At 44.5% G+C, this 12,821-nt stretch overlaps 1 protein-coding gene across 1 annotated transcript in view; it reads right to left on the reverse strand.

The window, feature by feature from the left end:
- magi2b (membrane associated guanylate kinase, WW and PDZ domain containing 2b) overlaps window positions 1–12,821 on the reverse strand; it is a gene marked incomplete at both ends in the record, with an annotated part of 136,674 nt that overhangs the window by 111,543 nt on the left and 12,310 nt on the right. Inside the window, one exon of the mRNA XM_080737815.1 lies at window positions 902–1,018. Coding sequence (XP_080593941.1) covers window positions 902–1,018 — 117 coding nt within the window. The remainder of the gene's footprint in view (window positions 1–901; window positions 1,019–12,821) is intronic.

Genomic DNA, 12,821 nt, shown 5'->3' on the forward strand with positions numbered 1-12,821 from the left:
TACAAAACATAGCATGAGAAAAGGGACAGAGACAGAGAGGAAGAGATGCAGACCTTTCTAGAGAGAAGCACATCTGTATGCTGGTCAAATACCCATGATGCATTGCACAAACAGGCAGAGATGAGTTTAGAGTCTAAACTTTAGACTACATTTTTGGAGATGTTTAATTCATGGGTTTGATGTGGTCAAGCTTAGTGATGTGCTTAACCGTTAGTGACTCAGATTGCACTTTGTTCAGTCGTGCAATGCATGCTGGGTATCGTCGCACTAACCTGTCTATTCTGATGCTTGACCTTTCAAGGCAAAGGCCAGACAACACAGAGAGACATAGAGGGAGATTGAAGACGCACAGACTGAAACAGCGATGATGTTGGACAGAAAGATGGGCGGTCAGACTGAGTTAGAGCGATGGAAATGTCAAGAGAGAGAGAGAGAGTGTGTGTGGTCAAGGACTTCTTGACTGTGCGTGACAAATGCAAACACATAAGAGAAGAACACTACCTTAAATTCACAAAAATAGCTAAAAACTAAGATACAGTTTGACTCTATCCAGGCAATCCCCTACTTATTAGGTGAGAAAGCCGAATGTTCAAGGTTGGCACCAAAGTATGTCCAGTAGCCTGTCACAGAATGAGTGTTGAACCCAGGTAATAGACTAATGTCATTTTGCTTAGGTTTTTTCAATGTCTTGTTTGAATTATTCGTTCTGATTCTGAATATGTATTATTATTTTGTATCATACTGTATGTAACGCTTTGGCAATATAAGAATGCTTGTCATGCCAATTAGGCATATTTGAATCGAATTGAGTGAGAGTGAGAAAGTGAGAGAGAGGGTGAGAGAGAGAGAGAGAGAGATTGTGTGTGAGAGGAATGCTGGAAGTAGAGCAGAGCGGACTCACAGGGTACGGTGCGGAGGTAGAGATTGTCTCGAATGATCTGCTGATGGTCGTGGTCCACGGAGCCCTTGGAGAAGCGCAGGTTGAGGTAGTGTCGAAGGTCCTTGTCGACCACACCGCCTAGACACAACATCACAACACAGACCAGAGAGGGCTTCATTACGTCTCCTCCTTGCAACACACCGACAGTCTCACTTGAATCAGTTTCATTACACATCGATCCTCGCACGGTCGAGAGCCAAACAACAAAGGTCAAGAACACACACACACACACACACACGCACACGCACACACACACACCAGGGTAATAGTGTACACCAGAGGTCCCCCCCAGGGGCCTGACATGCAGTGTCAGCAAGTTGTATGTGGTGTGTGTGTGTGTGTGTGTGTGTGTGTGTGTGTGTGTGTGTGTGTGTGTGTGTGTGTGCGTGCGTGCGTGCGTGCGTGTGTGCGTGCGTGCGTGACACCGGCCTACAGAGAGAGGACAGAGCCTTGGCCCACCTCATATCCATCTCTGCTGATGGCCTGCTACACGAGCTGCCCACCCGCCTCTCTATATCATCTCAGACGGTCCCTGAACCGCAACACAATCCAAAATGCATTAAAATGCGATGACGAGACAGTATAACGGGAGTCAAGTCACCATATCTGCGCCGGCCGCAACACATCATCATCCTGTACTATAATGTCCATGAATAGTTTCTCCTCCCCTCGTCTCCCCACCAGGGAAGCCCAGGAGGTTCGCGGAGGAGGAGGAGAACTTGTTCTCCATGCAACATATTCTGTATGCAAGAATATACTGTATCACATTCAGCAGTGGGGGGTCGGGGGGGTTGCACTAACATGCAGGGGTGTCGCACCAAATTCTGGGCCCTGGGTACAAGGATTCACTGCGGGCCCCCCATGAATGTTCTTCATAGGAGGGGGAATGCATTATTTTGTGCTTTAACTCTTGAAAGATAGCAGATATACAAGCTCGCAGCGCGTAGATCTGCTATTTTTGAAAAATCGTGAAAATCTGTGCAAGTCTTTGAATATTTCAAATCCTTCTAAGGTTTTTTGAAAAACCTATGTTTCTATGTCAGTGGTGCTCAAACTTATTCATGTGAAGGACCCCCAAAATGATATGTATTTGGCCACGGACCCCCATCTCAAAATATTTAGTTCCAAGGACCCCCCAAAAACATCATTTTTGTTACAAATGTTCACTTAAAAAATACATATATTCATAGATTTGCACACATTCTCACGACTTTTCAAATAGCAGATCGCTAAAGTATAAAATAATTAAGGCCCCTCCACCTTGGGAACTAGTAACTCAGTCCCACTCCCCCCCCCCCCCCCCCCCCTTGTGACGCCCCTGCTAACATGCCATGCATTTACAAACGGCAACCATGTACTGTATTTTCGGCTCATGCATGTTCTGTTCTCTCTATCTCATGGCAAATTGATGATGTTTGGCCTGGTACTTTAAAATTAAAACACTGGCTGCCCTTGAAGGAGCTATGTGCTGTGTGGCCTTTCCTTCGAGATGAAACCCTTCCTGCGGGAGCTTGCTATGCACAGAGAGATGTGCTGTTGTACTGTGCCGACACACAGACAAATACCGGCAAAATAGAGAGGAAAATAATAAATGCCAGCGACACCGGTTTCGTGACTTTGGTCCATGCTATGCTATGAGCCTGTGGCTGTAACACTTGCTTTGTCCTTAGAAAAATAACATCATCTTATGTAAAACTGACTGACACCATTTTAGCTAGTCGGCTGTAAAGCACTGTGCTGAATTCCATCACAGACAGCCGTAGCCAGGGTGAGAAGAAGAGGAGACAGAGAGAGGAGAGGCAGAAAACAAAAGGAACACACACACACAAAAAGAATCCCCGGGTAACAATATATCAGCGCTGTCGCAGTGTTCAAATCAACACATGAAAAACCAATGCACATCACACACGCTGTCATCGCCTGGTCACACGTTATTTAGCTCTGCCAATGCACAGACACTGGAATATACACAGATACAAAAATTACACTGTCAACACACACACACACACACACACACACACACACACACACACACGCACACACACACACACACACGCACACACACACACACACACACACACACACACACACAGAGAGAGACAGAGAGAGACAGAGAGAAAGAGACATGAAGCAGCGCAGTCTGAGCACCTCAGCAGCGGCTGGCCCAGATGCCTGTAAATGAGGTCCGTCCAGGTCTGCTTCGCTCCGTTCAGATACCCATCCACAGGCAGCCTGTCCTCCCTGGCGTCCTCTAGCCTCGCACCCGACCGCCGCGCATCCTCCTCTGGCTCGTCCACCCCTCTACGCCACCCCCCCCTCTCAAACCTCTGCTCCAGCACACAGACCACCGTCCGACACCAGCCGTTTTAATTCCAGAGAATAAGATGGAGATGGGGGAAGGGTGAGACTCGGAGAGAGAGAGAGACGCGGAGAGATACTGAGGGATGACGACTGTTGGTAGACAACAGAGGGGGGGGAAAAAAGAGATGTGCTTGTGGGGAGCCGGGCTCCAGCCAGACTGCCAGCTGATTGGCTAGGGCGCTTCCACGGTCCTGCAGCGCCCTCTATCCACTGATGCTGGCACTACTGCTGGCGTGTGTGTGTTAGTGTATGTGTGTGTATGTGTATGTGTATGTGTGTGTGTGTGTGTGTGTGTGTGTGTGTGTGTGTGTGTTTGTGTGTGTGTTTGTGTGTGTGTGTGTGTGTGTGTGTGTGTGCGTGCGTGCCTGCGTGCGTGTGTACACACTATGATTTATAAGGTGATGTCCCCGGAGGAATTAGATTTTAGAGATAGATTAGATACAGGTGAAGTGTCCGTGTCTCAAAGCATTTGCGTAAATGAGTGCAAATGAAAATGTTTTGTGCAGTGCAGTGCGTGCGTGCGTGCGTGCGTGTGTGTGTGTGTGCGTGCACTATTCCAGATGCTGTAGTGTGTACTGACACTTACTAACAGACAGCTACAGTACTGTCTTCCCACCAGATGCTCTCTCCGGTTGACCTTGTGTAAACATCGACTGACTAGAGATAAACACTGGGAAACAGCAGCGGCATATGTCAAAGAGAATTCACAAACTGACACACACACGCGCGCACGCACGCACGCACACACACACACACACACACACACACACACACACACACACACACACACACACACACACACACACACACACACACACACACACACACACACACACACGGAAAGTTCACAGCTGCAGATGTCAACGAGGAGGCCTTGAGAGAAGTTTTGGGCGAGATGTATTCTGCAAAAGCCTGAGAATTAAATCAACTCTGAGAGAGAATAACAATTTACCCAAACATGTTGTGTCCAATATTACACTCACTCTCACATGTCTCAAAGGCACTCACAAATGTCTTTCCTCAATATTTGAGATGGAGACAAGAGTTTGGTTAGCAAGGCTTTACTGACAAAATTGTATCAACCACTTTTCAACCCTATTTTGGTCATGTCATTATAGTTACATCTACCAGCAGATATACAAGCTCACAACACGTCAAATTTTGAGCTTACGGTACATCATTTATTTTATAATAGTTAACAGTGAATGTTCATATCAATATCAAGAATATCTCTGAGTGTTCATTTTGGAAAAGCAGTCATAGCCAATTGGAATGGAATCTGCTAAATCAGGTTATTATTATTTTCACATCGATTAGTTGATAATTGGTTAATCAAAAAATATTTGAATAAATAATCGCTAAGAAAATAATTGATGGTTACGAAAGCCCTAGATTCAATAGATTCCAGTGATTCAAGAAGGAATGTTTGTCACCCATACAGGTATAGGCAGCAAAATGTCAAGTGTGTCATGTTCCGCAAGACAGACTGTGCTAACAATTCAACATGCATTTCTGGGATGAGCAGCACAGCCAAGTATGTGGGTTGTACTCATGAAAAAGGTTAAATACAGGCAGTGTCGCCATGTCTGCTTATTATTATAAGCGACTTTGGGCTTGTTTTTCTGTAAAGCTGTTTGTAAATATAGGTAGTTGTGGGTTGCGTTTTTTGGGACCTAAGCAAGTAATCATCGCTTCTTCAGGGGTTGCTTTCATAGACCTGGTTGCTTATTTCTCTCACAAAATCTGGCAACACTGAACACAGGATACACGGGGTAGCCTACCTGTGGGCCACTGTGTCTCTCCATATTAGGATGCTACTCTAACAGACCTCCAGGCAATAAGGGGCCATTCCACTAATCTTATCCAAGGGACAGGCCTTTTCCCATACACCTGCTGGCCCAAGTCCCTCTGTTTTTATGGAGGTTCTTCCCCTGAGAAGGGAGAGGGAAACAGCCTGGGACCTCTTGGGCTCTGTCTCTCCCCATAGGATCCCACTCTAACAGACCTCTGTTAGAGTGGGATCCTATGGGAGACACATATTCCCAAGAAAAGCATTGTTATAACAGAGAAACAATCTACCAAAAACCAATTTCCTAAACGGTAGTTTAGATAACATATACATTTGACCATTATTATAGGCTTAACTTTAAATAATCCCTATTCAAATTGGTAAACGTCCAAGAATTATCCACACTTCCGCGTATTCTTTGTTGTTTTATAAATAATGCACGTTTTGGATGCTACCAATTTACTGATGCAATTATTTTGTGAAAGCTGAATGTAATGGAATTTGGAAATCCAATAAAGACATTAAATAAATAAATAATACATATTTTGAATAGCAAAAATAGTGAATAAATACAGCAGATAAAATAGCTGTTATTTAAGGCAACCGTCACCATCGTAGGATAAGTTAAGTCAACACACACACACACACACACACACACACACACACACACACACACACACACACACACACACACACACACACACACACACACACACACACAGAAACAGGAGATAGGTAAACCCAGACAATGCACAGTGAGATATAAGCACCGGAAAAGACAGCAATGACAACATGTCAAAACACACACACACTTGAGATGTCACATAACAGACAGTAGGAACTTGAGAAACCTAAAACTCCTCCACAGGCCGGACGAACACGAACACACACACACACACACACACACACACACACACACACACACACACACACACACACAGAAGAAGGAAAAAAAACCTGAGTATTACAGTGTTTTTCGATTGCTAAAACACATTTTTCAAAACTGTACGTTTGTTTCAAAACTGCACACACAAAACTCCAAACATCAAACACAAATTGCTAAACCCTGGCATCCCTTTGCAAAACAACTCTTTGCCATCAAATCTCTTAACATGTTCACAAAATGGAACTCGTGTTTTCATTTGGTAAACACAGCCATATTTTCACATGACACACACATGCATTCATTGAATAAACACAACTAGCTTTTGGCTGAACACTACCAAGCATGAACAGAACACTGAAGAGCAAAATTGAAAACACAATTGTCGAAATGGAACACACTGAATGAATGTCAATTACTCTGGTAAATGAACCAATTCCCTTTTTGTAAAATGACCCAGTGTATGCCCACTAATCTCATAGACAAACATAAAACAGCACACAAATATGCAGACAAAACATTTTATTGACTGTAGGTCCAAACGTTTACCCCCAAACACTCCAAACACACAACGCCTCGCATCGCGAGGCGTTGTGTGCTTGTAGATCGGCTGTTTTCAATAGTTTTGTGCGACAGTCTTGTATGATGTAGCAGGGCTTTGCTTTACCAAAAGACGTACACATTTGAAACTTGGAGATACAAGTTTTCTGCCCGAGAGTGACAATATTTTAGTGATTACAGTATGTTGCGAGGAAAACGTTGAGATAATAGCCATTTTGGTTAGAACTGACTGAAAATAACTTTGTACTTCAAGTTTAAAATTATACTAAATAATATTTTTTCAAGTGTCCAAATAAATTCCAAATATTATCAAATGATCTCGCGGCACCCCTGGACTGCCGTCGTGGCACCCCAGGGTGCCCCATCACCCACTTTGAAAACCCCTGGCCTAGAGTGCCGCATGAAGCCCTGACAGGCCTCAAAGCCCACATCTCCACAAGCCTCCTCCATGGCCTGAAGCAGTGGGACCTGGCTCTGAATTGCTCGCCTGACCCGAAAGTTTAGATATTTGAATATTTGTGTGTTGTGGATTGATGCTTTGAGATTTTATGTGAGAAGTGTGTGCAAACCTGAAAAGTGTGTCTTGTGTTTTGACAACAAGGTGATGTGAAATTTACATCAGAGTGTAAAGAAGGAAAGTCAGAGTCTAATATGATAAGGAAATCTAAAGTAGTAACAAATTGAGTCAAGCGATTGGGGACAGAAGTAAAGGTTGTGAAAATTGTGCCAAATTTTTGAAAAATGTGTTTTAGCAATCGAAAAAAACTGTAATTTAACTCAACTTCCATCTCAAATGATATCACCCAAGCTGCAGTAACTACGGTGGCGGGGTTTGCCGGTCGAAGGCAGGGTTTTGGTGTGTGTGTGTGTGTGTGTGTGTGTGTGTGTGTGTGTGTGTGTGTGTGTGTGTGTGTGTGTGTGTGTGTGTGTGAGAGTGAGTGTAAATGTGAGTGTGTGTGTGAGAGAGAGAGAGAGAGAGAGAGAGAGAGAGAGAGAGAGAGAGAGAGAGAGAGAGAGAGAGAGAGAGAGAGAGAGAGAGAGAGAGAAAGGCCAGTGTGGAGGGGTTTACTGATTGGTTGTCATGGAGAAGCAGACAACTCTAGGAGAGAACATCAGATCAATAAATACTGCATACAGCTGGCCCTGCACTCCTACAAGAGGTCGCACACAGCTGGGAGAATGGCAGCACTGCATGCTTCCATTTACAAGCATGCATTGTCCAACACACCAGTGGTTTTCAACCTTTTTCATTTCAAGGTCCATTATTTATTCAGCATTTGAGCCAGCAGGGACCACCATTTGATGAGATTTAGCCTCTCAGACCTAAAACTTTGAATATTTTGCTATCGTTGGATAAGCTTTTGTCCACAATTCCAGGCAAATGTTAATCAAAATTGCAATACTTCTACATTCTCTATTTGTGTAGACTTCTTGTAAATTATGTAATGCAGATGTTGGGGGCACAGTGGCGCAGTCGGTGTTGCTGTCATCTCACAGCTAGAAGATCCTGGGTTCGATTCCCACAGGAGACGCGGTGGGTGCTGGGGGTGTGTTCTCTCCTCCGCGTCATCAGTGCCCATACCCTAGATGGGGTTGTTAAAAGGGCCTTTCTGTGTGGAGTTTGCATGTTCTCCCCGTGTCCCCCAGGGTAGGTAGTACCCTCACAAAAAACCAAGTAATCTTGGTCTCTATACTGCCATTATTTTACACTCTCAAGAGTTAAAGATCTATAAGAGTCCATTTAGTTACCAACTCTCCATACTGTAGCTGGGGACCAACTGGAACCCCCTCAAGGACCACTGGTGGTTCCCTGGACCACTGGTTGAAAACCACTGCAATACACACTTCTCACATGCACATATACACGCACAGGATTCTCTAGCTGCCTCAGCCTCACCCAAGTGCAATTCTTGGCAGTAACAAAACAACATACTTTTTCTCTTCTCTCTTTCTAAATTCAACAATTATTTTAGGGCTGTGTGTGTGTGTGTGTGTGTGTGTGTGTGTGTGTGTGTGTGTGTGTGTGTGTGTGTGTGTGTGTGTATACATTATATATATATATATACATTTTTTTTCTTTTTTTTTGGGGGGGGGGGGGGGGGGGGTTTATGCATTTCTTGATAGGACAGTAGACTGACAGGAAATGGGGAGAGAGATGGGGAGACACGCAGCAAAGGTCGTCGGGATCGGGATATACAGTGTATATATAAGTATAATGAACTATCCCTTTAAATAGCTGATCTACCAGCTCAGCACCTTACATCGTGACACATTGTGAACTTCACAGATCGTCTATTTTTGCAATTTCTGCTACTTTGCTACTCCAAAAACAATAATTGTAATCAATTATACTGATTAGTTCGATTAACTCTTGGAACACACTACCCAAGTTGTATTTCTTGTCAGTAATAAAATCACATATTGCTCTCCACCCCTCCAGCTTTCTAAATTAGACAATCACTATTGTTTCTTCTCTCTTCTGCTCCTCCCTTGAAGATTTAGACCTGTTAATTACCTGTCTTTCACAGTTTCTCTTTTCCCCGCTCGGTCCTAGCACCCAGCCCGCCATTCACTTTCTCTCACACACGCACGCATCTCCCCTCGAACATATTAATTCCCTACTCTGTCTCTCTTCAGTGGTTCGTTTAAGACTTTGCCCTGAATTGACCTGGTCTTGTTTCTCTTGTTTTATAGTTTCAATTAGACACAGGCAGTTTACGTTGCCCTCAGAAGAGTGTGTGTGTGTGCGTGTGTGACTGTGTGTGCGTGTGTGTGTGTGTGCGTGCGTGCGTGCGTGTGTGTGTGTGTGTGTGTGTGTGTGTGTGTGTGTGTGTGTGTGTGTGTGTGTGTGTGTGTGTGTGTGTGTGCGGCGCATGTGCGGAGCATGTGCATCGATGGTTTCTTTATGTTCCAAATTCTACTGCCTGTGGGAGTAGCTCAGTTTTGCAGAGCATTAGGCAGTGCAGCAGATGAAGTATCTGTTTGGTAGACCTAATGGTATTATTACAGCAGGCACCGCTGCCCATTATTAATAGTAAATGACGGCTCCTCTCTCCTAAAGGTCTTCATATTGATCTCTCCTCAGCTCAGACCGGTCTTAATGATGATGTTGACTCCTGTATTCCCCACATCTCTCTTTGTAGTGTTGGTAATCAAGGCCAAACGCACAAGTTTTACAAGCTCCTCCAGGAGGAACGAGGCCAGACGCTACAAATGAGGCGTCAAGATGTGAGGAGAAGCATCTGGAGGCCTCGCCAGCCCTAATGGGCCTCGATCCTTAAGGTCTTTCAGGAGCGCGCAAGGCAATGACTTCTGCTTCCTGCAATCACATCTCATCTCTGTGTTGACGAGATAAATGTTGATGGGTGGCAGCGAGAGAGAGAGAGAGAGAGAGAGAGTGTGTGTGTGTGTGTGTGTGTGTGTGTGTGTGTGTGTGTGTGTGTGTGTGTGTGTGTGTGTGTGTGTGTGTGTGTGTGAGTGCGTGAGTGCGTGCGTGCGTGTGCGTGTGTGTTCAGTTGGTTTTCACTTGCGACTAAAAGCCTAATTTATACTTCGTCATACAAAAATAGCAGATTTTCAGTGAGCGCTGCGGTACTGTATGAATTAAGCTTAAGCTCTCCAAGTTCCTGCACTTTCTCTCTGTCAGGACGAATGAGTCGGATGAGTCTTAATGATCCAGGCAAAGAAGCAGAGCGACAAACTTTGGCGAGAGGACAAGTGTGTGTGTGTGTGTGTGTGTGTGTGTGTGTGTGTGTGTGTGTGTGTGTGCGCGCACACGTGTGCGTGCGCGTGAAAAGAGGAGATTCTCACACCGATAGAGGAATGAAGAACTGGAAAGAGGGAGAGGCAGAAAGTGTAAGATAGAGGAAGAGAGAGAGTGAGAAAAGCTGAGAGGGAGAGGGAAGCAGAGAGTGAGACAGAGAGAGAGAGAGAGAGAGAGAGAGAGAGAGAGAGAGAGAGAGAGAGAGGGACTGAGGCACAGAGTGAGAAAGAGAGGAGGAATGTCAAAGAAAGAGAGGAGAGTGAGAGAAAGAGGCAGAGTGTCAGACAGAGATAGTAGAGAGTGAGAGAGAGTCAGAGAGAGAGAAAGAGGCAGACTGGGCTGTATTTTGATTGTCTTAAGTACCAGCTCTTATGCCTTGACCTAAAGGACTGTCCATACAGTCTCCGACCACCGAACCTTTCGTCGGAGAGTTTCAACTTTACGACGTGCAGCTTTCCGAACTCTAATTCGGGGTAATGCTTTTCAGAAGATGCGAGTGACGTCATTTTGTAGTTCAACAGGACCTTAAAAGGTTTGGTGGTCGGAGAGAGTATGGACAGGCCTTTAAGTTAAGGCATAAGAGCTGGCACTTAAGAGCCCAGAGAGTGAGAAAGATGCAGAGAGTCATAGAGGGAGAGGGTGTGTAGACAAGGGGTCCTGAGCAGCAGGAGGGTTAACACTGGCAGGGTTCATTTCTGCTTAATACTGAAAATTAATAAACGGTTCGAGGTCACGGCCGAGAGGGGACCACCCTCTGATCACCGTAATGACTGTTCCAAAGCTCTGTTTGGCTGCTGTGTTCTGATAGCCTAATATAGTCTGTCTGAGGTGATTAAGGGGCTGTTCACTCTGCGTTAAACCCGGCCAAAGTGAACGGGAACTGGTCTGGGCTGGACTGTTCCGAAACTGATTGCTCCATTCCATTGCCCCTCACGCTGTGCCGGGATTAATTACATGGCGGGGAATATTCCGCACACAGTGGGATAAAGTCAACAGGAACGTGCCATCGATTGTATCTTAATTATTCAAGCGGAGCAAGTCTCGTCGGTTTTGTCTGCATGGCCCACAGCCAGTTTCTCTTGGGAAGAGGCAGCAGGTTAGTCATCTCTTGTCCATCACAATCAAAGAGCAATCTTGGCCGGACATGATTTATATTCATCACGGATGGCTGGTTTTCATTTGAGTGCTTGAAGATGATGGCCGCGGCGATAAATTAGATTGAGGTTGTTGCATGAGGTGTGCTGGCTGCTTTTTTATTTGATGTACAGGGCTATCATGGCATCAATACCCTTTGAGAGACTTCCATATTACAAACTTATCGGACACGAAAGAAAATTGGTGACTAATCCTTAGCAGTTTTGTGGGATTACAAGACTGAAGACACATTTATAATACAAGTACACAATATAGGGATAGGCCTGTATAACTAGGAAATAATAATAACTTGTTTTATAAAGTATTTATTTAATTTAGCAAGCCAGCCACATGTTGGGTACCACACACACACACACACACACACACACACACACACACACACACACACACACACACACACACACACACACACACACACACACACACACACACACACACACACACACACACACACACACACACACACACACAGACCAATATACAATAAGCCTAATACACAAATTACACATATTATGAATAATATGTTTTTCCCCTTCCGATTAAAAATGGTGGCAGTTTTTCACTTCAACTGATGAATTAATCTGTCACCCTTGTGAAATAACACTACGGATCCCAATTTGTCTTTGCGAAGTTGCTCATTATATCTTTTGGCTCAAATTTGCATTCATATCATTACCTTTACTGATGAGCATTACTTTAATCACATGCATCCCTGCATCCTTATTATGGGCATGTCATAATAGGTGAATACACACAGGCACATACACTCAGCAAAACACACAAACGTTTTAGGTGAAATTAGGTGCAAAAATATTGCAGATATAGAAGCTCATGTGTCGCAATGTACAGTATATATGCTATTTCTGTTAGTATACAGGGTTTAATTGGTAAAATGATGATCACTCAGGGTTTTACTGTGTGATTATTGTAGTAGATAGATGGCTCAATATCTGAATTAGTCTACGTACAAAGAAAAACGGCATGGAAGCAATCACTGTACACTGAGATGGTGCTGAAGTAAAGTTACAAAGAATCATGGGAATTTCTCCCCAAATAAGATTATACTTTTCTTCTGGAAGCCAATACCACCCGGGGAGCAGGTGCAGGCGCAGCCCCAGTCCTTCTAGATTGCCGAGGTGCTTGAGGGGAACAACTGCAATGATCAGATTTCAGAACAAAAGTTCAGATTGAGTTCTAAGGACACTTTGTAACATCCTAATTGCTCCAGAGGAGCATGCCATGTTCAGCACCAGAGACAGAAATAGCTGCTTGAAAATAAGATAACTGTCATCACTGTCTATAGGAGTGGCTTTCAAACCTTTTGTGCCCAAGGCACACCAACGGCCAAGTCAAAGTCTCAAGGCACACC

This window comes from Nannobrachium achirus (genome assembly GCF_963921795.1).
Source record: "Nannobrachium achirus genome assembly, chromosome: 11".
In the NCBI taxonomy this organism is placed as follows: Eukaryota; Metazoa; Chordata; class Actinopteri; order Myctophiformes; family Myctophidae; genus Nannobrachium; species Nannobrachium achirus.